The sequence below is a fragment of the Bubalus bubalis genome, chromosome 12 (assembly GCF_019923935.1).
Source record: "Bubalus bubalis isolate 160015118507 breed Murrah chromosome 12, NDDB_SH_1, whole genome shotgun sequence".
Lineage (NCBI taxonomy): Eukaryota > Metazoa > Chordata > Mammalia > Artiodactyla > Bovidae > Bubalus > Bubalus bubalis.
In genome coordinates, this window is record NC_059168.1 from 13,293,826 (window position 1) to 13,321,300 (window position 27,475).

Here is a 27,475-nt window from a genome sequence, read left to right on the forward strand (position 1 = left end):
TCAATAAAGCTATTAGTAAGTAAAAACAACCCTGTGCCCTGTGGACACCCAAAAGCTTTCCCTAAAATGGCTATAAATTGTCCTGGGGATGGCAATTTTATTCTCAGGGCCTCCTTTGGTGTCAGCTCTTTTTTTTTTTATGTGGATCATTTTTAAAGTCTTTTTTGAATTTGATATTGCTTCTGTTTTGTTTTGTTTTGTTTTGTTTTGGTGGAAAGGCATGCAGGATCTCAGCTTCATCCCCTGCATTGGAAGCCAAAGTCCTAAGCACTGGACTGCCAGGAAGTCCCTGGTGTCAGCTCTTGATCCAAGAATTCCAGCCTGGTTCCATAACACACTGACCCAGAAACGGGACACAGCCTTTTGCTGAAGATCTACCTTCCCAGCCTTCCCTGCCTTTTAGGAAGCATTCATGACTTCACCGTAGATGGGACAGAGGAGGCAGGAAGGGAGGGCATTACAGAAGAGTGGGCAGTTTTCCAAGGAACATCAGTATCCTGGTTTTTAACTGGGGGCACTTCAGGCTATCTCCCCAGCAACTCCCCTAGAGCAAACCAAATTCCTTTCTGGCATATCCTAGGCAGACATCTTTTGTGGTCTTGAGACTGTGCTTTCTATGGCCCATGACCTCACATTCCTAAGATACCTATCAAGATACTTTACAAGGAAGATAAATATTTCCCTAAGAAGAATTATGTTGTTATTGGTTAAGACACTAATGTATTTTTTCTTTTTAAGGTAGAGAGAATAGTTTAGTGAACCTCACGAATCCATCACCCTCAGCTCCAACAATCATCAATGTTTTACCAATCTTGTTTTTACATGAGATAAATTCTAAACGGATGGGGCCTACTTTTAAAATACAAATGCTCCTATCAGAACAAGACAGAGAATACAGGCTTAACCACCTTCGGGTTCTCAATTCGGGGAATCCAGGGAAAGGACTGGAATGTAGAAGCGGCCTCCTCTCTCCTCATAGCCCATGGCGGGCTGAGGGTGAGCACGGAGTTGGTTAAAGTGTGTGGACCGTGAGGATGGGTTGGACGAAGGCGGTCCCTGGACCCTGCTCCGGGGCCAGCTTGCGGGCGGGGCTACAGCGCAGTGTCGGCTTCGGAGTCCTGCGGCGCCCCCTCGCGGGAAAAGAATTCATCGATGATGTTCTGCGGGATGCGCTTCAGCATTTCCTTGGGGAAGGTGCGCAGCAGCTTCCAGCCCAGGTCCAAAGACTCGAACACCGAGCGTTTCTCGTAGGGACCTACGGACAGAGCAGGAGTGTCAAGGGTGTGTGTGTGTGTGTGTGTGTGTGTGTGTGTGTGTGTGTGTGTCTCGGAGCAAGGCGGTTGCTGCCTGAATGCCCCCAACGCGCCTCACCCTGGTTGATGAACTTCTTCTCAAACTTCTGCAGGAATTCCAGGTAGAGCAGATCCTCGGAAGTGAGCGCCTCCTCTCCCACCACTGCCTTCATGGCCTGCACATCCTTCCCGATGGCGTAGCAGGCATACTGGGTGAGGGGGGCGGGGCGGGGGTGAGGGGATCAGCAGTCACGGCAGGCTTACCGCAGGAGTCCCGTGTTCCCCCATCTGACTGTGCGTCCGGGGACCCCAAAAGGGGAGGGATTGTTTGCCAGAAGAAAAGCTCGTGATCCAACTAAGGCTCCAGCCTCCAGCTTCTGAAACTAGCTTCCCACCAGCCCTTGGGCTCACTCCTTACCAACTGGTTGGAGACATCTCCATGGTCCTTTCTGGTCATCCCCTCCCCAATGGCGGACTTCATCAGCCGCGACAGGGAAGGGAGGACGTTGATGGGGGGGTAGATCTGGGGGGAGCCGAAACAGAGAGTGGCAGAAGGCAGGGTCCGAACTTTCCCCTCCTTCCCACCTCTATTTGTCTTCCCTCCCTCTGTGGTTCTCCTGAGACTGGTCCTTATTCACCCCACAGAAAGATGGGCTGGTCACACCCTTCCCCCTTTATCTCCCACAAATCCTGGGGCTTGGGTATACAGGCGTCTAGATGTGTGTGCCTAGACAGAATGGAGGGGGGAGTTCATGAAAGTCTAACTATTTCAAAACTTTTGATTATTATTGAGATGAAAACGAGTTGAAACTTAATAGCTCTTAGCTGCAAGGGAAGAAGCTGCCAAACAAAGAGGAAACAGTCATGGGGGTGACCTTTAACCTCAGATGGGACAGGCATATTGTTCACCACCTACTTGTCTCAGTAAAGCAAACTACTGGAAAGAAAAGAGAATTGGCATTTATTTTGTATCTATGATCTGCTAGATGCTTTCTATATCTATATATACTTTTATACTGTATACTTTTTTGTTGTTTTGGATTTTTGGTTGGGGGGGCTGTACTAGGTGACATGTAACCAGGTATTGAAACTGTGCCCCCTAGCAATGGAAGCATGGAGTCCTAACCACTGGACCACCAGGAAATTCCCACCAATTTATTTTGTTCTCCACAATGCAACTGTGTGATACGTATTATCATTCCCATTTTACAGATGTGGAAACTGAGGATTAGAGAGATTAAATGATTTTCTAAAGATCCCACAGCCAAGGAGGCTGGACTCCACCCAGACTTGTCTTCTTTCTGGGGACCAAACTGTCTTCATGGGGATTAGCTCCTGTTTGGGGTTAGCCTTGCCTGGCCCCTCCTCATTCACTAGAGGTGAAGTGCAGTGGGAAGCGGTATACTGGTTACTAGTCATTGTCTTTGGAGATGGTGGAGAGAGTTGGAAGTGGGTAGAGAGGGTATGGTACCTGTCTGTTATGAAGCTGTCTGTCCACGTAGATCTGTCCCTCTGTGATGAAGCCCGTCAGGTCTGGGATTGGGTGGGTGATATCTGCAAGGAGAAGCACTGGTGTCAGTACAGATGGTGCTCAGGTCTCCACCCACGCTGGGCCATGTAGGTTCTATGCCCTCACAGGAGTGGGTGACAGATGGAGGCAAGGAAGGGACAGTGCCTACCCTGCTGGAGGAGTGGAGCTATTGTGCATCCATGGAAAGAAGCATGGGTCCTGTCAGTGTCTGGGTGGGACGGGAGGGCAGGGGACTGCAGGGGCAGTGGGCAGGGAGGTGGCTCACCGTCATTGGGCATGGTGAGGATGGGGATCTGAGTGATGGATCCGCCCCGGCCCTCCACGCGGCCCGCCCGCTCGTAGATGGTGGCCAAGTCAGTGTACATGTACCCAGGGAAGCCTCGGCGCCCGGGCACCTCCTCTCTGGCAGCTGAGACCTGAAATACCCATGGGCCTTGGGGTAAGGGGATGATACAAGGAAGGAGCATGGGGGGTTCAGTGACCACAAGGAATGGGATGGGGGTGGGCCTGTGTGGGCCAGCTCTGGGCTCATGACTAGGGGGCGCTGAGCCTGACCCCCTTCGCCAGCCAACTCACCTCCCGCAAGGCCTCCGCATAGGAACTCATGTCCGTCAGTATGACCAGCACGTGCTTCTCACACTGGTAGGCGAGGAACTCTGCTGTGGTCAGTGCCAGGCGTGGGGTGATGATCCGCTCGATCCTGCAGGTATGGCCAATGGTTAGAGCACCTGGAGGCCAGGCCTGTGCTCCCTTTAGCCCCCGTGCTGCGTGGAGAGTGAACTTGGAAGCTGGTACAGTGCACAGCAGCAGAAGACTGGGGAAGATGAGCCCTAGCCCCTAGTCCCCAGGTCCAGGCCATGGTTCCTGGGAGACTGGGCCCTCAACCACATCCTGCTGTTCAAGGTGGGAACAGGGACAGAGGCTGGGGCAGGCAGGCAGGGAGCTGGGTGAAAGGGCCAGGCAGGGCCTGGAGGGCAGATGGCGTGTCAGAGCTCAGCAGCTGGCGCTCTGCATATCCCTCCCCAAGGGCACCTGGGCTTGGGTCAGCCAGAAGGCTCCCACTCTCTGTGTCCTCAGGGTTCCTTCCTTCCTATTCCCCTCTCCGTTCCTGAGCACACATGCGGGCCATATACTTGCCTGCCTTGCAGCGCCTTCCACCGTGAGTGCTCCGGGGCCCTTCCTCCCGCTCCAGGCACTCAGACCCCAGGCCCTGTGCCCATGGCACTTTTCTTTAGGATACCATCTGGGCCTCCTGAGCTCTGCTCCCTAGTTTCTGGAGTACCTTCAGCTCCCAGGACAGTTTTTGGTTATTGGTTAGGTTATTAGTATTAGGTTATTATTAGTATTAGGTTTTTGGTTTTCATCACCTGACCTACAGATTTAAATTCACATTTTCTCAACTTTTAAAATGGCAGTTTTTCTAAGCAAATGGTTTAGGGAAATACCTCTTTAGTGGTGACCTTGCGGAAGCAAGTCTAAGATGAGGAGCCCTGACTTGGGGCAGTGGCTGGAGGCAGGTTGTAGGGAGGGTGGACGGGCTTCAGGCGGCCAGCAAGCGGTGGTCTGGCTCTCGCTATCTCCTCCTGCACTGTCCCCACCTCTTCCCCAGCCTCAGTTTCCCCATCTGCACAATGAGGGGTTGCTCTCCCAGCTCTGGCGAAGCCTGAGACCTGGGCTCCGGGTCTTGGAAGGGGGCAGGGCCTGCTGCCTACAGGCAGTGTGGGTGCTCACGTGGGGTCGTTGGCCAAGTTCAGAAAGAGGCAGACGTTGCCCATGGTGCCGTTCTGCTCGAAGTCAGACTTGAAGAACCTGGCTGTCTCCATGTTCACCTGGACACATGGCAGGGAGGGCTGGAGGTGAGGCCAGGCCCCTCCCATCTCTTCCAGCAAAGCCTATTACTATAGTATAGTATAGCTATTACCAGCTATCAGTCAGTGGGGTCTCATCAAAACCCCAGAGAGAGGTTTGGACGTCAGGCCGAGCTGCTCGGTGTCACTCTGCTCCTCACCTGGCCCGCTAAACCTCTTGTTCCTCTGAGCGCCCCTGGGTTCTCCGTCCCAAAGCCATCTTTTCTCCCCTAATTTCCTCCTTTCCCAGCTGCCCCAGAATCCTCTTGGGGCTGCTGTGGGGGCACACTTCCCAGCCCCCATTCACACTCTTGCCTCTCCCAACAGACAGGCCAGGCCCTCAGTGAGTAGGATAACTCCTCCCCCCTTAGACTGGGTATGCCTGGAGCCAAGGGGCCAAGGGCCCGCCCGCCGCCTACAGAACTTGCCATCTGCCCAACCTCTCTTACCCCCATGGCTGCAAAGACGATGGCAAAGTTGTCGTCATGATAGTCCAGCACGGCCTTGGACTTCTTCACCAGCCCAGCCTGGCGGCAGATCTGAGCGGCGATCTGGGGACAGAAGGAAGGACATTAGAACTGGAGCCTGAGCCAGCGCCTCTGGGCACCAATGAGAAGTGTGGGCAGGGCGATGCTCTGTCCATCCTCCTGCTGAGGCCTTAGGTGGGAGGGACCCAAGGTCACACATGGAAGGGCTACCCTGGGTCCTATAGCCGCTCCCAGGGGAGGGGCTGCCCCAGCCCAGGGTGCCTGTCATGAAGAGCAGGGTGGAAAAACAGTTCCAAGGAACAACTACCTACCTCGAGTTTGGGGCAACTAGGTCCTTCAGAAACCCCTGTCCCCCCGCCCCATGCTGGGGTGTCTCTGGGGCCAGCGGTGTGTGGGGTTACCAGATCCAGGATGAGCATGTGTGTAGGCAGGAGTCAGGGACACTTAGACCATCCAATCACTCCGGGCATTTTGAAGGTGCGCTGGGGTGCATCCAGGAGTTGTGGGGGTGGGTGGTCAGTGGGGACCATCTAGAAACCTTGTCACCCCAGCTGCTCTGGGAAGAACTGGGCTGTTGGCTCTTGGTGGTGGGGGTAGGGTAGGAAACTTTCCCAGAGAAGTTCCACACAGTTGTGGGGCTGGCATGAGGTGGGGTTTGCTCAGTGCAGGCGAGTAAAGAGCACCCTGAGGACCAGCGGGTAGAGCTGTCTTCTCAGCTGAGCAGGACTTTCCACACTGAGGTTACGTGTGGGCTCTCTCGTGAACCAGTGGGGGCCCCACTCACTCAGGAAGGAGGCTTGCAGATCTGTCTGGGGACACCACAGGGGGCCTGTGCAGCCCTGAGGCCCGGAGCTGCCACAAGACAGCTGCTGGTGGCCCTAGCTCCGCTGGCCCCTGCCCGCTCCACACAGGAGGCGCCCTTGCTGGCCCACGAGCTCTGGCCTCTGCTCCTTCCCTTCCCCTTGGTCGTGCCTGCAGGCCCCACACAGTCCTCACCTCATTGTGGGGGAGCCCAGCTGCTGAGAAGATGGGGATCTTCTGACCACGGGCAATGCTGTTCATGACGTCGATGGGCGAGATGCCTGTCTCGATCATCTCCTCAGGGTAGATGCGGTCGTGGGGGTTGATAGGCTGGCCTGGGAGACGGCAGTCACAGGCCCTGCAGGAGCATTCAGGCCCTTCCCCATGTACCGCCCCCAGCCCTGCCCCAGGAGCACTGCGGGACAGAATTTTCTTCGATGATGGAGACGTGCTCTAACTGCGCTGCTCAGGATGCAGGCCTGGCCACCTGTGGCTACTGAGCACGTGCAGTGGGGTTGTGACATGAAATTTTATTTCGTTTGAATTAGTTTGTATTTAAACAAAAACCACAGCCCATTGCTCTGTTGGATGGTACCATCTAGGCACGTTAGAAGTGGCAGAGGGTCTTGGGCATGTGGGGAATTTGCACAATGATGATGGCATTTTATAGGAATGGGACGTGAAGTGCCGCTGGCCCCGGACAGGGAGGCCTTTGCTGCTGTGGTATCTCACCTGATCTGCCTGTTGGTCTGACCAGTCCTGGGGGAGAACCCTGGGCAATGTCTGAGGCCGAACTTCCGAGTGTGAGGTGACACAGGCTGTGACTGGGGTGGGGAAAGGTGGTTGGAAGCTGGGTCCTGGGAGCTGGCCAAAGCCTCACTTACCGTTGATATCCAGGAAGTCCTCTGCCATGACCACTGGCCCCTTGTCAATGGGTTTGCCTGAGCCGTTGAAAACCCGACCTGGGGGTGGATGAGGGGGCTTGGAGAATGCTCAGGACCAGCCCTGGGTCTCTCACTGCTGCTCACCCTCCACACCACCACCAGCTCCCACCTGTCCCTCCTCTCCCAATACACCATGTCCCCCTGCCCTCAGCCCTCAGTGACCCCCAGGGGGCTGGCTACAGTGACTTTCTCCTTGGGGGCCTTCCCTCCTCTCCTGGAAACCTTTATAGGCAAGACCTTGGCTGGGACAATGACTCAAATAAGGGCTTTCTAGAGCTGGAGAGAGGAGAGAGCCAGGGATGGCAGATCTTGGGAGAGAACTAGGGGATGCGCAGTTCACTCCAGCTTGACCCCAAACGTCCTCGTCCTCTAGTTTACTGAAGTTGCCTTCTTCATGTACTGAACACCTGCTGTACGTCAGGCCCTGAGCGCAGGTTGGGGGTCAAAGAGAAGGTACAACCTCTGACCTCAGAGGGCTCCCAGGGGAGGCAGACAGGTGGGGAGGCAACAACAGCACGGTCTGTTAAGCACTTGGTCAGGGACGCTGGACTGGACGGAGAGAGGGGCGCTCCACCCCCCAACCCTACCCCTCACCCAGCATGTCCTCTGACACTGGGGTCCGTAGGATGTCCCCCGTGAATTCGCAGGTGGTCTTCTGGGCATCAATCCCAGAGGTCCCTTCAAACACCTACAGGATAAGAGGTTAGTTACTTTAAGAGGGGGTTTGCTGGGGAGAATGGGGCCTCCCATTCTAGGCTCCCTTTGTGTCCAGCTCTGGGCAAGGTGCTTTCAGGGAAAACAGGCCATTTTCTGCCTTTGGAGTTTATGAGAGTGTGGACACTTTGTGGGTTCATTCATTTATTCAACCAGAAACATCTTAGTGACACCACTTACCTGCACAATTGCCTTGGTTCCAGACACCTCGAGCACTTGCCCACTCCGCTGAGTCCCGTTGGGGAGGGTGAAGTTGACAATCTCAGCATACTGGGCAAACTGGTAGGAGGGGAGAGCAGCCCAGAGTAACAGTGAGAACAGACAGTGAGACAGAGAGACAGAGAGACACTCCTCCCTGTCTCCTCCCCAGCCTTCCCCAGTCTCAAGCTCCTTTCTCCCATCTTGTGCCCAGACATTCTTGGAAATGAGCTTGAGAGACTGGTTAAGTGGAAAGTTTGAATTCTGTTTGCAAGGCAGTATACTTGGGTGGGTAGGATCACTGACTTTAGAGTTGGAAGACCAGGGTTAGAATTGAAACTCTGACACTTAGAAGCTGTGTGACCTTGTGGAAGTTACATGATGTCTCTGAGCCTTACTTTCCTCATCTTTAAAGTGGGAATAATACTAACCCCTATTTCATAGGGCTGCTGTAAGAAGGAATATATACTATATGGTAAGTCATTATCTGGCGCTGGGACCTTTTAACAGCTCAATAAAATGTAGTTGTTATTATGGCTGTTTAGGTCTCCTGACCATTGTTTCTGCCCCTGGGGACTAATGATGAACACACTGCTCTCCTTGGCTCCCACGTGTCCCCATCTACCAGTGGCAATCTTTCCCTAGTCACGGGGCTGGAATCAATTCACGTGTAGTCCTCACAGTCTTCAGGAATAAAAAGAATCAGGCAATCACTTCTCTTTTGGTTAAGATCAAGGGAGGTATTCATTCTTAGTGTTAGAATCAGGCCGATATCTGGAATATATAAAGAAATCTTACAACTCAACAGTAAAAAGACAAATACTGGACTTCCCTGGTGGTCCAGTGGTTAAGAATCCGCCTGCCAATGCAGGGGACACAGCTCTGATCCTTGGCCCAGGAGGATCTGCAAGCCATGGGGCAACTAAGCCCGTGAGCCACAACTACTGAAGCCCGTGCACTACAGCCTGTGTTCTGCAACAAAGAAGCCAGCGCAGCGGGAAGCCAGAGTACCGCAACCAGAAACGAGCCCCTGTTCACCACAACTGGAGACAGCCCGTGTGCAGCAAGACCCAGGGCGGCCAAAAGCTAATTTGTTAATTAAAAAAGATGAATGTGCTATTTTAAACTGGCAAAGGATCTAAATAAACATTTCTCCAAAGAAGATATACATATGCCCAACTAATTAGTCATTGAGCTCCCCTGGTATCTCAGCTGGTAAAGAATCTGCCTGCAATGCAGGAGACCTGGGTTCCATCCCTGGGGTGGGAAGATCCCCTAGAGGACGGCATGGCAACCCAATCCAGTATTCTTGTCTGGACACTTGCCATGGACAGAGAAGCCTGGCTGGCTACAGTCCGTGGGGTCACAAAGAGTTGGACACGACTGAGCGACTAAGTAAATAGCACAAACTAATTAGTCATTAAAGAAATGGGTACACACAATGAGATAGCACTTCACACTCATGACTCTAATAAAGACAGATAATAACACGTGTTAAGGTTGTGGCGGAACTGGAACGCTCAGACACTGATGGTGGGAAGGCAAAAATGTGTGGCCACTTTGGAAAATAGTCTGGCAGTTTCTGAAAAGGTTAAACATAGAGTTACAATGTGACCCAACAATTCCACCCCCAGGTGTATACCCAAGAGAAATGGGAACACTTATCCACATAAAGACTTGCATGTGAAGGTTCATAGCAGCATTATTTATAATAGGCAAAAAGTGAAACTAACCCCAAAGTCCACAAACTGATAACTGGATAAACAAAGGTGGGATATCCATGCAGTAGAATACAAGTCAGCTTTAAAAAGGCATGAAGTGCTGATACAGGCCACAACACAGATGAACCTTGAAAACATCATGCTACGTGAAAGAAGCCAGACACGGCAAGCCACAGAGGACGTGGTTCCACTGACACGGAATGTCCAGACGGTCCAATCCACAAAGCAAAAAGACCAGTGATCGCTGGGCGCTGGCGGAGAAACTAACAGGTGCAGGGCTTCTCGCAGGTGATGAGAATGTTCTGGAATCAAGTACTGCTGACGGTTGCACAAGTCTGTGTATAGACTAAAACCCACTGAACTATACACTTGAAAAGAGCGAAGTTTATAGCATATAAATTATAACTCAATTTAAAAAAACGATCAGTCTGCCCCTCCAGGATCACAGATGGGCAGGTGGAGGGCTGCCCGGTGGGAATCCCCAAGCTCTGCTGTCTGCGTGTGCTTCAGGAGCCGAGTTCTAGAGCAGGCTACGGGCTGAGCCATAGAAGCTGGGCTGAGCGGCAGCCCCTCCCCTCTAACCCTGGTCCTCAGCTCTGGTCAGCACCAGAAGTGCTAAGTCCTCAGCCTGCGCCTTCTTCCGGGGAGGTACTGAAGAGAGTACATAGCGTTGCCCGGCATCCCTCAGCTTGCTGCCCATCCATCTTGCTTCCTTGATTCACTTCAGGGAATAAGTCATAATCATAATCCAATAAAAATAAATGATGAAAAGATGGCACCGCTCCATGCAGTGTTTCTAATATTCTGGGAAATTAAAGCACTCCTTTAAATTACTCCTTGGACATTAGAGGACATCAAAAGTAAAATGACAGGAGAAACAAAAAATAATAAAAAGGACAGCACTTCGTGCCACAGCTGATAGCCAGCTGTACAATGTTTTCTGACTATAAGCAAAGTAAGGTAGAAGCCGGTAACAAAAAGACAGTGAGAAAAAACTTCCTATGTTTGGAAACTTTGAAACATTCTACATATCAGGTTAGAAAACATTTAACACTAAACAAAAATGAAAAACTGTCTTTCAACGTATACGTGACACATTTAAAGTTTTAAGTGCTTATATTAGAAAAGAGAAAAGGCAGAGGTAGCTTTGAACGTATGCAACATGAAAAGTCAGAAAAAAGAACAGCATTAACATTCCAAATAAAGTTGAAGGAATAATAAAAGGGCAGAGATCATTGAACAAGAAACAGATACATAATAGAGAAGATCATCAAAGCCAAACTGGTTCTTTGAAAGCTTAATAAAATAGACAAATCTCTGGCAACACTAAGAAAAAAGACGTGAGTAAATAATTGTTGCAATAAAAAAAGTCAAAATTAGCTGTACTAATACTATTAAAAAATAATTTTAAACTTAGGACTAACTTCATGCAGCATTTCAGATCTTAAATTAAATGAATAAATTTCTTGAAGAATGCAAATCAAATCCAATTAAAAACAAAATAGAAAGGCAGGATACACCTATAATCTTCAAGATATCAGATAAATAAACTATTTATTTCCATGAAGAAAACACGAGTCCCAGATAATTAGTGAGTTGTAACAATCAAGAAACAAATAATTTGAAACGTACTCAAGCTCTTCAAAACACTGAAAGAAAAACTCAAGTCTTAATTCATTTTATGAGTCAAGGATAATCTTGATACAAAATAAGATATTAATGGGGAAATTATAGGCAATCTCAACTATGAACATAGATGCAAAACTACTAAGCAGATATTAGCAAATGAAATCCAGCAATGTACCAAAAAAGACCAAGTTACAAACAAACCAAGGAAACAAAGAAAAAATTTTAAAAAACAAAAAATGAAGATAAATGCACACTCACACAAAGAAAAATAAAAAAGACTAAGCTAGGATTAATCCAGGAATTCAAAGTTAATCTAATATTAGAAAATCTACTAATATGTTTACCTTATTAATGAATTAAAAGATTAAAAAACACATTATTTCAACAAGTTTTAGAAAAAGTTAAAACTACCCACGATTGAAAACAAAAACAAAAAGAACAAAACTATTCTTTGAAAACAGAATAAAAGGGGAATTCCTTAACCTTAAAAAGTAGCCTCACAAAACCTATAGAAAATAGTATAATGTATAAAACATTCTCTTTAAAAATAGAAGCAAAACAACACTGCCTGCTATCATCATTCCATTCAGCTTTATTGGAAGAACTAACCAAAGCAATAAGATGGAGAGAAGATAGAGATTAGAAGAAAACAAAACTGTAAAATGAAAAACTCCCAAACTCCAAATCTAATGGATAGTATCCCTGAAGAAACTATGGACTAATTTCTCTTATAAACATAGAGGCAGAAATTATAAATAAACTATTGGTCAGTCAAATCAAATAGTATACTAAATAAATAAACAAGTATGACCAAGTAGGGTTTATTCCAGCCACGCCAGCTTAGATCACCAACCTTTGGGAATCAGTCAACACTTCACAACATTGTTCATAATAATAGGGAGTTTGTGAACCTAAAAGAAAAATCGCACGGGGTATGTAAATAGAAGCCAAAAGGCTTTCGATATAATTCAGCAGTCGTTTTCTAATGTAGTTCTATGTAAAACAGGACTGGAAGGGAACTCCTTGCATAGTAGACTATTTACCAAAGCCAGGATGAATATCCTTGTCAATGGTAAAATGCTAAACCCATTTCATTTCCAATAAAATCAGTAATGCACAGAAAGAGATGCTTATATCACTACTGTTACATAATATTGGTTTAGAAATTTTAGTTTATATAGTAAGACAAAAAAAAGTTGAAAAGTATACTAAACATAAATAATGTTCTTTTTTTATAATTTTATTTTTTTAAAAAATATTTTTTTTAATTGAAGGATAATTGCTTTACAGATTTTTACTGTTTTCTGCCAAATAGCAACATGAATCAGCCATAGATTGTTTTTGAAAGGTTCAGAAACGTTGAAGAAAGGCTGTGGAAACATTCCAGATTATAGAAGGCTAAACAGACATGATGATTAAATGTGATAGTCACCCCTAGACTGAATCCTATTCCAGAGGGAGAAAAATGCTATAAAAGACTTAGTAGGTCATCTTATAAACTGGTATATAGATTGTAGATTAGATAAAAGTATCAGTGTCAATTTCATGTTGAAAGCTACTGTGGTTATGTAAGAGGATATCCTTATTCTTCAGAAGTACACACTAGAGTTTTGGACATAAATTTCTCTCAAAAGCTCTAAAGAAAATAAAAAGAAGAACACATACACACACACACACATTCATTCAGAGCAAATGCTAGAACAAATAGGTATATGGATGTTCCTTGTACTATTTTTATTTTTGCAACTTTTTATAAATTTGAAATTGTTTTAATAAAAAGTAAAATTAAAGTATGCCAATGGAAAAAGAGACATGATTCCCTTTATTTGCAGGTGATATTGTATATCTAAAAAACTTCAGAGGAGCTAGTTAAAAATGAAACCAAATAAAAACAACCCCACCCAGAATTAATAAGAAAACTTGGCTATATATAAGATAAATATATAACAGTCAATCTCAGATTATTTTCCATTATATGTTATTATAAGATTTGAATATAGTTCCCTGTTATACAGTAAATCTTTGTTGCTTAGCTATTTTAAGTAGCTTGTACCTGTTAATCCCATTCTCATAATTTATCTCATAATCTGAAAAATAAAATAAAACGGAGTCAGTCTTGGTTTGTGTTCTCTTCATTAAGTTTTATAGTCATGACTTTTCTTCTGTGTGTGTTTGCTATACCTCAATTAAACTTAAAACAAAACAAAACTGAATGACTTTGCTGCACATCCGAAACTAACACAATATTGTAAATCAACTATTCTTCAATTTAAAAAGAGTGTGTTTATCCCCAAAAGAATCACAGAATGTTAAAAGGGATCATTCAACAAAATTTATGCAAAAAGCGAAAAAATCAATCTCTCTCTTTTCTATTCCAGCAATAAACCGAAGAGGAAATGGAGAGAAATATTTCATTCACAATAGGGTCAAAACCCATAAGATATCTGGAAATAAATTTAACAAGAAAAGTACAAGAAAATAATAAAATCTTACTAAAGGACAGAAAACAAGCCCTGAACAAATGGAGCGCGATAGTGTTTTCCAAAACAGTATGACTTACTATCATAAAAATTCAAATCCTTTTCAAATGGATAGAAATTCAATGTTTCCCCAATGGATTGTTTCTCCTGGAACTTAAATATGATCTTAAAATCATTTAAATGTCTGAGAATATCCAAAAGCAGTTATGGAAAAGATGAGGAGTGGAGGACTTGCCTTGTCAGATATTAAAACAGGCTCTAAAGCTACTGAGGTCAAGTGGTCAGTGTTGGTGTGAGGAAAACAGAGATGGGGGAAGGCTACAGTTCAGAAACAGAGCCCAGATTTTAGGAGATTATTAGAGAGCAAACGTGGCATATGAGTTCACAGGAGAAAAGAATCTGTTGTACGAATGGTTCTAAGGTAACTGGGTATCTACTCCCATCATAAACACAAAACAGACTCCAGGCATATAAGAATTTAAATATAAAACTAAAACAAAACACCAGAAGAACTTTTCTTCTTTCCCTTCTTACGGAATAATCTAGCTAAAAGCTGGATAAGAGAGACATCTTTAAGCAAGAAAAGAAATCCAGAAGCCACCAACAAAAAATAGAAATCTTTGATAACATAAACATTTGAAATTTCTGGATGACAAAGATACCATCGACAAAGGTGAACAATAAACAAAGCAAAATGTACTACTCAATACATTGGAAGAGTTCACAGAGAAGGAAGTGAGACGTCAGCAGAGAAAGATACTCACCTCCCCCTAGTCATCAGGGAAACACAACTAGAAGCAAGACAGAACTAGTCTTAGCTATTAGGCAAAATTACAGGTGAACACATATTCAGGGATGAAAAGATGCTAGGAAGTGGGTCCTCTCATGTATCACTGCCTTGCTGGACAAGCAATTTTGCTCCCAGTTGTCAATATCTATATAAAAAGAAATATACACTTTGAACCAGCAGTTCTATTTTGGGAGAGTCTATCCTGCAGCAATAAAGGCATCCGTATAAAAGGGAGATATATTGCTGTACTATTTGTAACAGCAAAACCTGGAAACAGGCTGAATGTCTATCAAAAAGGAAGTACATCACAGTACATTCACATTTACACAGTAAATCCAAATCACAGTCATTATCAAAAAGGATAACTAAAATCTACCACATGGAGGAAATACTCCACACATTTTAAGAGACTAACAAACACCAACATTAACATCTGGCATTCTTATATTTGTCCACATATAGCAGGATCTTTACTTGGTTATCAAGAGGTTGGGAATAAAGAGGTCAGGAGCAAATAGTTAACTTTGTGTTTTTAATTTCACTAGTTACAAAAAGCATGTTTTGTGTGTGCACGTAATTAAAGTGTAAAAAAAAAAAGTTGGGGGGACTTCCCTTCATTACAGGAGGTTGGGGTTCCATCTCTAGCCGGGGAACTAAGATGTGGGAGGTGCCCCGTGAGGACAAAAAAAAAAAAAAAGAAGAAGAAAAAAACAAACATATTCAAGTACAGTGATGTGGCTGTCACCATCATTACCGTCGTTATATTCCCTGCTGTCCACAAGCCAGTGACCGTAAGGGCCAGGGAAGAGGGGTGGACGGCTCAGTTCCCCAAAGGGATGTGAGCAAGACGGGGTCCTCTTTCCCAGGGCACCCCTGCTGGGGTAGAACCTGAGACCGGAGGCTTCCCAGCTCTGACAGTAGCTGTGGCTCGGGCCCCTCTTTGTCCTGTAAAGAGTATGCCAGGAAGGCGATCTTGTTCTCCCCTCAAGCACCCTCAGATCCCGCGGGTGGGGACCCTGAGAGAGGGAGCTCGCTCCAAGAGGAATGCTCTGAGGTTCGCGGAAGGGACCGGCTTTGGCTTCGCAATCACAAGAGGGAGCCCGAGAACAAGGACTAGCGGGGTTGGGGGCCGGGAAACCGTGAAGGGCGAGTCCTGGCTCCTTCCCCTCTCCTGCTCTCCAAGAGCCTTCGTGTCTCTCTCAAACGGTCACTGGCCGCGTTGTCTGTGGCGCAGATGGGGGGCTGCTGACCTCAGGAGGAATATACTGGACACAGCCCCGGCCCGAGTGGGCCCCAAGGCAACCACGCAGTGGGCCTAAGAGAAGACAGGCAGCTGGGTGACAAAACCGATCTGTGTGTGTGTGTGGGGGGGGGTGGGGGGGGAGGGGGGGTGAGGGAGAGGGGAGAGGAGCTGGCACGTGGAGTGTCCCTGAAAGATGAAACATCAGAGACAATGCACTTTAAACAGCAGGAAGGTTACAGCCAGACAGAAGGAAGAACTGTCAGAAGCATGGGGCAGGCATGGAGAGTACTGTCCAGAATCCTTTAGGAAGAGAATGCCAGTTATTTATTTGCGCGGGGGTGGGGGGTGGGGGGGGGTCTTAGCCACTTCGAACAAGGTGTGCAGCGAGAGAATTCCAGTGTGCTGCAATGAGCTTGGATTTCTACCCTGTTTCCCAGCCACAGGCCTGATTTTCACAGTTCGTTACTAAGAGGATTGCAGGGAGTGTGGACAGTTAAGTGCAACCCTCCTCCTTCGCTGCAGATTCAACCCCTATCCCAGCCAGCCAGGGGGTCGACACAGGGGCCTGGAAAGTTCTTAGCAAGCCTGGCAGGATGTGTATAGGGTGTGCTGCCTCCCAGACCTCTGCCCCTGACAACACCCAGGGCAGTCTGGGGACTCCTCCTTGGAGACTCTTGTCTGAGTTGATACACACAAGCTTTTCCCCTGAAGTTTGGGAGCTGCCACAGACATCTGGAACCAAGTCTGGATTTGGTTTGAGACTCACCTTAATGAGTCTCAAGTAAGGGCCAGTTGGAAACACAAAATATAGGCGCCAAAGATCCTCCAGACCAGCAGTTCTGTGTGGTCTGGCCCTCCAGGCAGCAGTAGCCACTGGGAGTGTCTCAGGAATGCGCATTCTTGGGTCTCAACCCAGGCTGCTGACTCAGAAACCACTGCTCTAGTGAAATCTCTCTAAAGTATTTCAGGCAGGTGGACGTGAAATATCCAGACTCCTGTTTAATGCTTGCAGAACCTGTGCACTTGTGTGTGAGGGTATGTGTGTGAGTGTATGAGTGTGCTTTTGTGAGATCAGGTCTTGGAGTGCGGCTATTCAAGAATCTAGAAGAATCCATTTTATACTTGACAAAGCAGAGATGTAGCATTTTCTGGGTCACAGACCCTAGAAAATCAGATTAAACTGTGGAAACTATGCCCCTCCCCTTCAGTGCACAGGCATATGACTATTTCCTTAAAAGGTTTGCATACAATCTCCAAGCCCTTAGTACCTGGCTAAGAACTTTGTATTTATTTTTTGCCAAGTGGAATCTTAGTTGTGGAATCTTAGTTTCCTGACCAAGGATCGAACCTGGATCCCTACTGTGAAAGCACTGTATCCTAACCGCTGGACCACCAGGGAATTCCTAAGAACTTCTGACCAACACAATTCTTCCCACCAGCTATTTTTCCTTTTAAGGAAGATGGAAGCAGAAAGCGTTATTGCCTGTGTGATTCAATTTGGGCAGAAGGTGGCGCTATAGAGACAGAATTATGGCATTTTTGCCCAAGCAACTCTAGAACAAGGGATGTGAGACAGCGGAGAGAGATGCATAAAGGTGCCTTCTCCATCTCCTGCACTTATGAGGCTATCACTGCTGGTTCCTTTCCTTCCCTCTGCAAGCCCAGGGTTCTCTGAGTCTCTCCATCACGCAGTTACTATGTTCTGCAAGAGTTACAGATGCGCCCAGGAATCTCAGGAGCATAGCCTGGGATCTATCTCTAGTTTCATAGTCCAGCACCAATTTACAGTTGACAATTGGATGTCTGTATGGACACTGACTCTCCTTACCACGCAGCGTTCTGTAGAGACTGACAGGTAGGGAGTGTGATGGAGGTGGGCAAGGGAGCAGGAGATTCACTGACTATTTAATCAGGCATATCAGCATATCCTAGCTCTTCTTGAGGAGGAATAATAACAATACATTCATCTGATTTGATCCCCACAACAGCCCTATTGTCAGTTAATAGATGAGGAAATGGGTTTACAATCCTAGACAGATGGTTCTCAAGCTTCGGGGAACATCAGATCACCTGGATGGCAATGAAAAAAAGCTTCTGGGCCCCACCCTGAGTTTCTGTCAGTCTGGGGTAGGGCCCTAGAATCCGTATTTCTAACAAGGTCCCAGGTGGTGCTTATGCTGCTGATCTAGAATTGACAGGTAGTTAATAGAAAGGGTGGAATGATCTGGGATTAAAATTGAAGAACTCTGAGTCACACTGTCTGACTCCATCACACTTCTTTCCAGGACATCCCCGACACTAATGGGCCCAACTGTGATGTCCATATGAGCTCGGAATCTGTTTTCCCGAAATGAGTGGGTCTGATCTTTTTAAGAGGGCCAGATTTTGACAGGCCCATAATCAGTCACGCTCTTAAACTCATTCATTCATTCACTCACCCTTCCTTTGAACAAACTGAGCAAGCATGATGGGCTGGGTGTTCAGTAAAAGTGCAGTGTGCGGCTCTGGGAGCCCGGGATTCATAAACACCATCCAAGTCCAATTGTGGGGGTTAGGGAGAAGATTTGGTCACCACATGTGGCCAGTTGGTGACCAAATGCTTGATGGATGCTGCTGGCAAGACAGCACACAAAGTCAAGAGCAGGGACAAGCTCACCGTCCAGAAGGCTAAGAGAGGCTTCCAGGAGAAGGTGAGTCAGAAGAAGCGATGAGGAAAAGGTCATTGAGAAGGCAGAGTATGTGCAAAGGCCTGGGGACATCAATGGGAGCTCCACACAGAGACAGTGTGGGTTTCTAGGTGGGGAAGGGAGAGTGATGGGACGTGGAGAGGTGTGCAGGACCCCACCAGATGGAGGGTCTGTGTGGGGAAGGCATGGGGAGGGAAGGGGTTGGGACTGCATGGCAGAGGATGGGAGGGCGCCAGGCTGGGGACCCAGAAGCCATGGCTCTGAGAAGGGAGCAGTGGGTGGGAGAATGCTGACAGAGCATGAGCGCTGACAGATGGGGGTCCAGGAAGGGAGGGATCAAGGATGGCACCCAGGTCCAGTTAGGGTGTGGGTGGCGTGGGGCGGGAGACAGGGGTGGAACCAACAGTGGCGGGACGCAGAGTGACCTGGGAGCTTTGCAGGGCTCTTTGTCTCGAGAATCCCCAGCCTCGAACTCAGAATACTCCCAGTGTCTGCCATGGTCCTGCAGTTCCCAGGGACACCAAGTCGCCCACACCCTCCGCTACAAGGCATTCTTCACTTCCCACTCCAGCTGCTGGCTCCCAGGCTGAGATATTCCGAAGACCTTTGAAAACCTCCAGGTCTGGAGAAAAGTTAGCTGCTATCCCTCTGCCTGCCACCTCCTCCTCTTCCCTTTAAAAAACATCCCTGAGCGACTGGTGGGAGATTCCTGCCCTGGGAGAAGTTAGATACAGCCATTCTACTGATGAAGAAAGAGGCGTGATAGCCCAGTAGGCCCTGCTGATGACTGGTAGGAGCAGGTCTCTTAAAGGCCAGGGTGGGGTCCACAGAAAAGGTGGGAGGAGGAAACCCTGGGTGACTGAGGGTGGGGGGTTAGGAAGAATGAGGTGGGCGCCTGGGAGACCCCTAAGGGCAGGGCAATTTAGAAGAAATCGGAGCAGGGGCAGTGAGCACTAAGATTTAATTGTCCCTGGGAAGAGATGGAAATCTTACCTTGACCTGGTCCAGCACCACCAGGGGCCCATTGACGCTGCACACAGTCCTGTAGGCTGGGGGAAGGGAGGCGGGTGAGGGTCTCATACTGACAGACAGACAGACAGACTCACACACAGAGAGAATCATCCCCTGCCTCCCCTCCCTCTAAGCACCACCCCCACCCCTCTCGGGACCCAGGCCATCAGGATCATTAGCTGTGACAGGGCCAGCCACCATTGCTGTAAGGGTCATGCCCCTGTCCGCAGGGCCCCGCTGTCTCGGACACCTGCAGGAGGCTGGGGGAGGGCCAGGGCCAGGGCAGAGGCCTCCCCTCCCCTCCGCAGCCAGCCAGAGGTCTTTTTTATCCCTGAGGCCGCTCTGGCCTCAGCCCCCACTCACCCACTCCCTCCTCTCTGACCCACAGCATTTCCAAAAGCTGGAGATTCCATACGAGCTGCCCTCTCTACCCCTCACCCCACCCCTGGCAGGACCACACTCCTCTCCATCACCCACACTGACTGGGCAGTCTGTGTGTGAGTGGGGTGGGGGGTCCAGGCATCAGGGAGAAAGGCCAGCAGGGCCCTGCTCCTCCATGAAGCTGGGTTCATCGGGTGCCTGTGGGGGAGGGGAGAGAGTCGAGCGTGGACTGGCAGGCAGCAAGCTTGCTTGGTTCTGTGAGGGGGTAGCTGAGGGCCCCTGAGCCCCTCCCTTGCCTGTAACCTGGAGACATGGTATCCCTTCCCCAGGCTCCTTTCAAAGTGCCAATGAGACAACCCGGAGGAAGGAGGCTGGCAGGGCGGATGGTTGGGGGTGTCTTCGAGGTCGCTAGGTCACTTCCAGGCTGGAAGGGCCTCCGGTGGGAGAGGGGCCCAGCCCTTTTCTCAACAGGCCAGAAGGATGGGGCCCAGAGGAGTGGAAGCCTACCCAGGGTCACAGACTTTTGTGGCAGAGCAGGGGCTGGGGCCCCCCCACCTCATGCTTCCCATCAGACCACATGGCTCCCAGCTACCTGCTCTCATGGTTCCAGCAAGCTGGCTGCCCAGCTGCCCCGCCAGGTGAAGCTAAATGCCCCAGCCCACGCCCTCCCTGGTCCAAGGCTCAGTGGTCAACCCCTTATTTTTGTGAGATCTAAGTTCCTTTCCCAGGGACTTGGGCTTGGAAGACCAAGCGTGCCAGGGGATCTTTGCACAGATGTTTGCCTGGTTCTCCTGAGCAATTAGGAAAACTCAAGAAAGAGAAGTTCTTCTTGGACTTGGGCCCCGAGCCAGGGCCCTCCCTCACCTTCCTGCCCTCAAACCACCACCCACCTCAACCATCCTCTTCTCCTTTTCCCATCTTCCATCTTAGCCAGGCCCACCTCGGTGGCACCAGGAACCAGGCTCTAGAGAGGGCTGTGCCCTGGGGTCCCCGGCCAGCGTTCCCTCTCTCTGTGGCCTTCCCATCAAGCAAGCTCTGGTATCTTCCCTCTTAAAACCATGCCCTCCACCCCAATCCTTGTCCAGCAGCAATGATCACAGCCCAGCCTCCCACAAGCCTGGCTCCATTACCCTCTCTTCCTGCCATCAGGGAGGACGAATGGGGTGTGGCTTCGTGGAGGCACCCCACACCTCACGCTCCAGTGTGGCTCTGCCCTGGGAAGGGATGACAGCCTGGACGTGTTCCCCTCTGCAGCTCCCTGAAGGCCCTGCCCTAATCACCCCCCTCAGACCTCCTCAGACCCCCTCCAGCTACGCCTTCATACCTTTGGATGCTGAGACCTCAAGATGGTTACCTGGCTCCGACCTCTCACATCTGCCCTCCAAGCTCTGCTTCCCTCCCTCTCTCCCTTCAAGCCTGACCATTAGAGGCCTTCTCAGTACCACGCTATGCAAATAAAGGAGGCAAATAAAACATGGAGCCTACAATTTAAAAGGGGCTAAAGTGGCTCAGATGGTAAAGAATCCCCCTGCAATACAGAAAACCTGAGTTCCATCCCTGAGTTGGGGGTCTTCCCCAAGTGGGTATGGCAACCCACTCCAGTGTTCTTGCCTAGAGAATCCCATGGACAGAGGAGCCTGATGGGCTAGAGTCCATCGAGTTGCAAAGAGTCTGACATGACTCAGAACTAAGCACAACACAAAGAGGAAATAATTGCCAATAATTGCTACAGATGGAAAGAGCAGGGTGGGTGGGAATGGGCTGAAGGAGGCAGCTTGCAGGAAGAGCCATTTGAGCTGAGGCTCTAAGGTCAAACGGGGTCATCCAGGCAGCCCCCAGAGAGCTGGACGAAGGGCACGGCTGGCCCAGGTGAGGAGGTCCTGAGGCCTGGAGAAGGGCATCGTGGCTGCCGGGCACAGGCTCACTTTCCCTGTGAAAGAGGACTTGTGAAAGTAGGGGTGCCTGCAAAGGCACAGGAAGGCCCGGCCTCTGGAGGGGGAGGACAGAGGCTGTGGCATCAGCCTCCCCACCAAGAAAATCACCCAACAGCCACACATGCCCTTCCTGGCCAGGTGGCATTTTGCCCACTCCTCTGAATTACCAGGACTGTGTGGAGTGGAGAGGGCTGGGGAGCCCAGCAGAGGGAAGGTGGGGGACTGCGAGGATAGGGGATGGAGCATGGGGCAGGGAGGCCCCGCATTTCCAGGGAAGTGCTGGCATCTTACCGGCCTGTGGAGAAAATACCAAGACCAGCCTGAAGAAAGATCAAGTGGGGGGGGCGGCATGCAGGGAGGTGGGGGTGCAGGAGAGGAAGAGTGCCCCCCACCAGATCCAGAAATCCCCAGGGAAACATTTCTAACTCCACCGGGGTGACGAGTCTTTCAACTTCCTCCCTTTGTTCACAGCTGGCTCCCCCCAGTTTCACATCTTGGTGATACCCAACAACTCTACCTGCGGAGGGGAGGAGTGGTGATGGTCACAAAGAAGGGAGTGATCTGGGTGTGGGTATGGGGGAGCCAGGCAACGTGTTTGCCTGCAGTGGAGCTAGGAGCTCCATCCGCACTTCTCAATTTCACACAGTATGTCTCGAAGTTCCAGCTCATCATAGCCCATTCTCAGGCTTCTGGCAGGCCTGAAGCTGGGCTCTCATTGCTGACTGAATACAGCACTGGGGGCATCCCTAGTAGCTCAGCTAGTAAAGAATTTGCTTGCAATGCAGGAGACCCTGGTTCAATTCCTGGGTCGGGAAGATCCCCTGGAGAAGGGATAGGCTACGCACTCCAGTATTCTTGGGCTTCCCAGGTGGCTCAGTTGGTAAAGAATCTGCTTGCAATGTGGGAGACCTGGGTTCGATTCCTGGGTTGGGAAGATCCCCCGGAGAAGGGAACAGCTACCTACCCCAGCATTCTCGCCTGGAGAATTCCATGGGGGTCACAAAGAGTCAGACAGGACTGAGTGACTTTCATATGGCATAGCCTGGACTATTCATTGCAGATAATCCAGTTATATGGCCATTTCCATCCAGCCTCTGGCGACTGGCTGCCTTCAAGGCCTCGCCCTTGACTGACCAGGTCCTTTCCCTCTGAAACCCCACAGCTGGCACCCAGGAGAGAGTCCTGCTTTCCAATTTGTCTGTTACTTGAGGCAGATCGTGTCTCTCCCCTCAAACTAGGGGTGTCTCCTCTGTCGGACTAGACAGTGTCTTTTCTTAGAGCCTTTCTGGTTTGGACACAGCCAAGGTAGTAGCTGTGCAACAAAGGTGTCCTTGATCGGAAGCCAGGCCTTTTGTCTGCACCCATGCCCAACTCCGACTGTGTCCATTGCATGCAGTGGCAAACCGAGGCCCACGAAGTCAGCTGACTTCTCCGAGGGCCCACCACAAATCAAGACAGTGTCTGGTGATGCTCAGGCCTTAGAGCCCCTACCCCAGCCCCGGGGCATGCCCCTGACCCCGGAGATGCTGCTGGAGGCAGGGCTTGAACCAGAAGACCCCTGAGGGGCACAGGCCTCCAGAGACTTTGCAGACACTCCCTTCAGCTGCTCTGCCTACCCCCTCTCCATTGTCCTAGCTGACACTTTGGGTTGTTCTCCGGGCTGCGGGCCCCTGCCTGCCCCCACCTCCCCACCGCCTTCCCCGTCAAAGGCTCAGCGGGGCTCCGCTAATTAGGGCTGGCCCGCCACACCTGCAGCGTCCTGGGAGCGGACTCAGGCGGGCGCCCATGCGTGAGGCCAAGGGGGGGGCAAGCCTGGGGCAGCAGGTCCTGCACCTCCTCCCTGATCCCTGCTGGAGGATTAGGGGAGGGCGGGCAGGGGTTAGGAGGGTTTTTAGAATCAGCCCAAGACCCTGAACCGTGGAACTCTCTCCGTCACCTCCCCGGCCCTTGGTCGAGGAAACCAAGGCGGCCAGTGGTTTGGCACTCAAGTCCCTAGGCGATCTGACCTGGCTCCAGCCCTCCTGCCAGCCAGTTCGTCCTAACCTTTGCCCTGGTTGTGTGCCCCGACATGTCGCCCTACCATCTTCTGCCCCACATAGTCAGCTAAAGCCCCAGGTTACCTCCTCTCGGTGCGGAACAGCTCTAGCTCCGAGGAAGGCAAAGGGGTCCCTTCCTTCCCAGGGTGGATACTGCCGAGTCACTCCCCATCCTGATTCCACCCCACTCTCCTTTCTGACCCAGTCCCCTCCCTCAGCCACTGCAGAGAAATCACTTTTGATGCCCCAGGCCTGTTTAGTCCACCTCCTCCTCCAGGAAGTCTTCCCCTGGACTCATCATCCCCACCCATGGCCAAGTGAGCTGGGGAGCAGGGAACCAGCTGCCCCACCCCCGTCCCCTGGCTCTTTGGTCCCCCAGCTCTCCTCCTGGGCTCTTTCTGCCTCTACATGAAGTTCTCTAGCCTGGAAGTGCTTAGAGTCCCTGGTAGGGAGAGGAGGGCAGAGAGAGACACAGGAGTCCAAACCCCCAGGGAGAAACAAACCCTCCAGGCTTCCGAGGAGGAGGGGGGAGTTGGAGGAAACTCCAGAAGCAAGCTGAGGAATCCAGCCTCCCTCGGGTGGGCTGCCGGCCGGCCCGGGCCCCTGGGTGGGTGCTGGGAGGACACTGGTGTGCGGCAGAGGCACAGGAGTGGCCTTTTTCATGGCAGTAACATCTTTAACGCAGGCGTGGAGTGAGGGGCTCACCCCGCGCTGACCCGTGACTCTGGGTCGGCTGTTGGGTGTGAACACAGTCACCTGGGTAGGGGCCCCATGGGGTGGACCAGGGGGACGCTGCTGCCCGGGCTTCCAGACCCGGGTCAAACCTCCTGGGTGTTGCCCGTTGTGCCAGGGCTTGTCGACTATAAATAAGCCGGCCGGGAGGGGACTGGCGGGAGGGGATCCTGGGGTAAGGTTGCACCCTGGGAGGCACATTCCAGGAAGGAGGAAAGGGAGCCAGACCTCAGACCCAGCCCTATTCAGCACCCAGGCAGCTCTCCCACTCTCACAGGGGGAGGGGGAGGCCGTCACAGGGCCTGGACAAAGGTCAACCAACTCTGTTCAGGTCTCCAGGTCTGGGCTCGGACCCAAGGGGGGCCTAGTCACTGCACATTTCTGGGCCTTGGTGACCCCAGCTTTGCCCTAGAGGAGAGTCTGGACCTTCATCTTCCCCGGCCCCCATAGCACCTCCGTGATAAATCTGACCCCACTCAGCTTCTCCTTGGCTGGGGTTTTCCACGCCCCTCAGTGCCCCCACCCAGAGCTGCTCCCTGAGCCCTGGGCCTGGTCATTCTGCTCCGCTCTCCGCTCTCCATGGTGTGGGCGTGCTGCACCCCAAACCCTCAGCTGCCCCCGTGGGGCTGGTCGGCTGCAGATGGAGGGGTGGCTGTGTTAGGCCCGAGTCCCCCCATATGCACCCTCTTGGGAGCCTCTGGCTCTGCTTAGCTGGTGCCGGCCAGGCCAGTTTACTCCAGTGAGCTGGGTGTCTGCGAATCCAGTAATTTGCCATACCAGACCAGGGAATGTGACCTTGGACAAGGAAAGATGATGGGCGGGGGTGGTACAGGCTTTGGCCCTGGGGTCTTACCAGGTTTTTGGCCCCAGACATCTGGACTTGGCCCACGCAGGCACTCGAACAACCCCCAACGCCCCTTAGAAGCTCACAAGGGTCTATCCAGCCCCTACAGCCCCCACACCTGACACCTGGGTGCCAGGCACTCGCCCTTCTCCCAGCCGCTCACACACAGACGTGTGATGCCATCTGACCACAGTCATCCATGTTCTCCCTGTGAGCCCACATGCTGGCACACACACACCCCCTCACCCAAGTGTACAAGCATGCACACAGTCTCACACATTTCCTTTCTGATGGTATACACTCTCAAGTTGTCACAATCGTATTCACACACATATATCATCACCCAAGTGGAGATGGGAGCACACACACCCCCCAGGCACGGCCCTTCCCCAGAATGCACACACCACGAGAGGTCACACAAGGGGTCACACGTTCCCCTCCCTGAGAATGCACACAACTCCTCATGCTGAGTATCCTGGGGTGCATATGAACACACCCCAAACACATCCACACAGGGGCACACACACACACACGCATGCTCTTGGGGGCAGTTGGGAGCTCTCTGTGGACTCGGGGTCTCAGTGCAGGGTCACTGATCACAGGAAGGTTCCTGCAGCTACTCCGCTGCCGCTCCTCTGGGGTACCCTGGGCTGGGGACCTCCGTCCCCCCGTCTTGGAAGGCCCCGAAGGTTTCCCCAGGTCTGGGTCCTCCTCTGACCCTGAGGCTGAGGAGCAGGGCCTGAGGACGCAGCAGTCCACCCGACCACACCTGCTGGGGGTCATACTCACTGATGCGGGGGTGGGTGATGTAGTTTCGGGTGACCGCCTGCATGTGTTCTCCGGCGGCACCCAAGCTCGCGCCTCCGCCGGGGAGACCCCTGGGCCTACTGTCTACTTCCGCGGCCATGGCGAGGTGGCGGGCTGGGAGCGGGTTCCTGAGCCTCCCACAACTCGGCTGAGCTGGAACTGGAGAGAGCCGGCCGGCCTCCTCGGGCAACCACCCCTCCTTCCACCCTCCTCTCCTCTCCCAGGGTTGACTGTAAACACGGAAACCTGGCCCTTTGGCTCGGAGCCCTTCCAGATCTGGGAGGTGCCCTGGGCCACCTGGGAGTGGGAGGCTGGGGGAGGGGCAGGGGCGGGCTTCTCCCACCTCTGTCGGTGGTTCCAGGCTCCTGACCCAGCCCTGTAGCTGGTTTGAACTCAACCCCTTCCCCTGGAACCTCAGATGCTGCTACAGCCTAAGCCCCTCACATCTCCTCCTGGGCTCACCCCAACCCCGGACCCCACCCGCCAAAGCCCATTTCCAGCAGCCTGCCATCTCCTCGGGTCTTCTGTCTTTCCAAAATGCCCTCTCCCCACCCCATGCCCCCTTGCCCTGACTATTTCTGGGTACCTCTTCCTCCTGCAAAATTCCATGATCATCTTTGTTTGAACATCTAGAGAGGATCATTCTTGGGCCAGCTTCAGGGCCACCTCCTACAGGAAGCCTTCCCTGGATCCCCCAGCACCGTGGATTCACCACACATCTGATCTCTTTCCTATGTCATGCCGTTTCGAGGAGCTGTCTCATTGCCACCTGGGGATGTGAGCCCCTAGGAGCTCAGCCTGTGTTGCTCATCAGACTTGTGTCTTCATAAGCCTTTCTGTCTCATAATACTGAGGGTTCCCTGAGGACCAGCTCACCTCTCCCTCTGATCGCACTGTCTCACCTTATATTTCACCTCCAGGGCCCCAGGCAGCAGGTCTGCCCTGACTTTTTCAGCCCAAGGCAGAAAGTACAAATGAAAGGTCCCTCTTCATGCCTGCTGGCTAAAGAAATTCTCCCCTGGGATGGGGGGTGGTGGGGAGCGAGCACAGGTCTGCTGGGCAAGGCAGCACTGGCACTAGGGGGTGGCTATTCCGGTGACCCGCGTCTCCTTCCAGACTCAGGATTTCCTGGCATCTCTAAGCACCTTCCCAAACTACACTGCCCCGCCGTGGGAATGGGGAAGCAGAGCTCGGGCTCCTGTCTCCCAGCATCCCTCTCTGGGTGACTCAGGGCAGTCAGCCTGAAACCAGATATACTTCCCAGAGAGACTGGAGCTGACTGCGCTTGCCTTTTCTTCCTCAGAGGCAAAATCTCACCCTGCATCCTACGACTGGAGAACCTACTGCAGGTTCCTGGTCCCTCTC

General features: G+C 51.1%; 1 protein-coding gene across 4 annotated transcripts; it reads right to left on the reverse strand.

Annotated features, from left to right (window-relative positions):
• Positions 1-241: 241 nt before the first annotated feature.
• ATP6V1B1 (ATPase H+ transporting V1 subunit B1) lies at positions 242-26,346 on the reverse strand. 4 transcript variants are annotated; one of them, XM_006066651.3, is made up of 14 exons: positions 26,093-26,346; positions 19,359-19,414; positions 7,798-7,896; positions 7,498-7,591; positions 6,844-6,921; positions 6,155-6,294; positions 5,120-5,221; positions 4,555-4,652; positions 3,400-3,523; positions 3,089-3,239; positions 2,764-2,846; positions 1,711-1,815; positions 1,372-1,501; positions 242-1,255 (listed from the first exon to the last, which is right to left on the reverse strand). In XM_006066651.3, exons 1-14 carry the CDS (start codon positions 26,208-26,210, stop codon positions 1,092-1,094), a joined length of 1,542 nt encoding a protein of 513 aa, XP_006066713.1. In that variant the 5' UTR covers positions 26,211-26,346; the 3' UTR covers positions 242-1,091. The 4 variants fall into 4 exon arrangements, with proteins under 4 accessions (XP_006066713.1, XP_044781722.1, XP_044781723.1 ...); XM_044925787.1 differs by lacking the exon at positions 26,093-26,346 and adding an exon at positions 21,082-21,231; XM_044925788.1 differs by lacking the exon at positions 26,093-26,346 and adding an exon at positions 20,888-21,016.
• Positions 26,347-27,475: the final 1,129 nt, after the last annotated feature.

What these genes read in the sequence shown, in the direction of transcription:
- ATP6V1B1 (XM_006066651.3), bottom strand. Translation starts at nt 26,210, where the DNA reads ATGGCCGCGGAAGTAGACAGTAGGCCCAGGGGTCTCCCCGGCGGAGGC. An exon ending in TGGTGCTGGACCAGGTCAAG is followed by an intron (nt 7,897 to 19,358) that starts GTAAGATTTCCA and finishes CCCTCCTACCAG; the next exon opens with TTTGCCCAGTATGCTGAGAT. An exon ending in GGACTTCCTGGATATCAACG is followed by an intron (nt 6,295 to 6,843) that starts GTAAGTGAGGCT and finishes GCCGTCTCCCAG; the next exon opens with GCCAGCCTATCAACCCCCAC.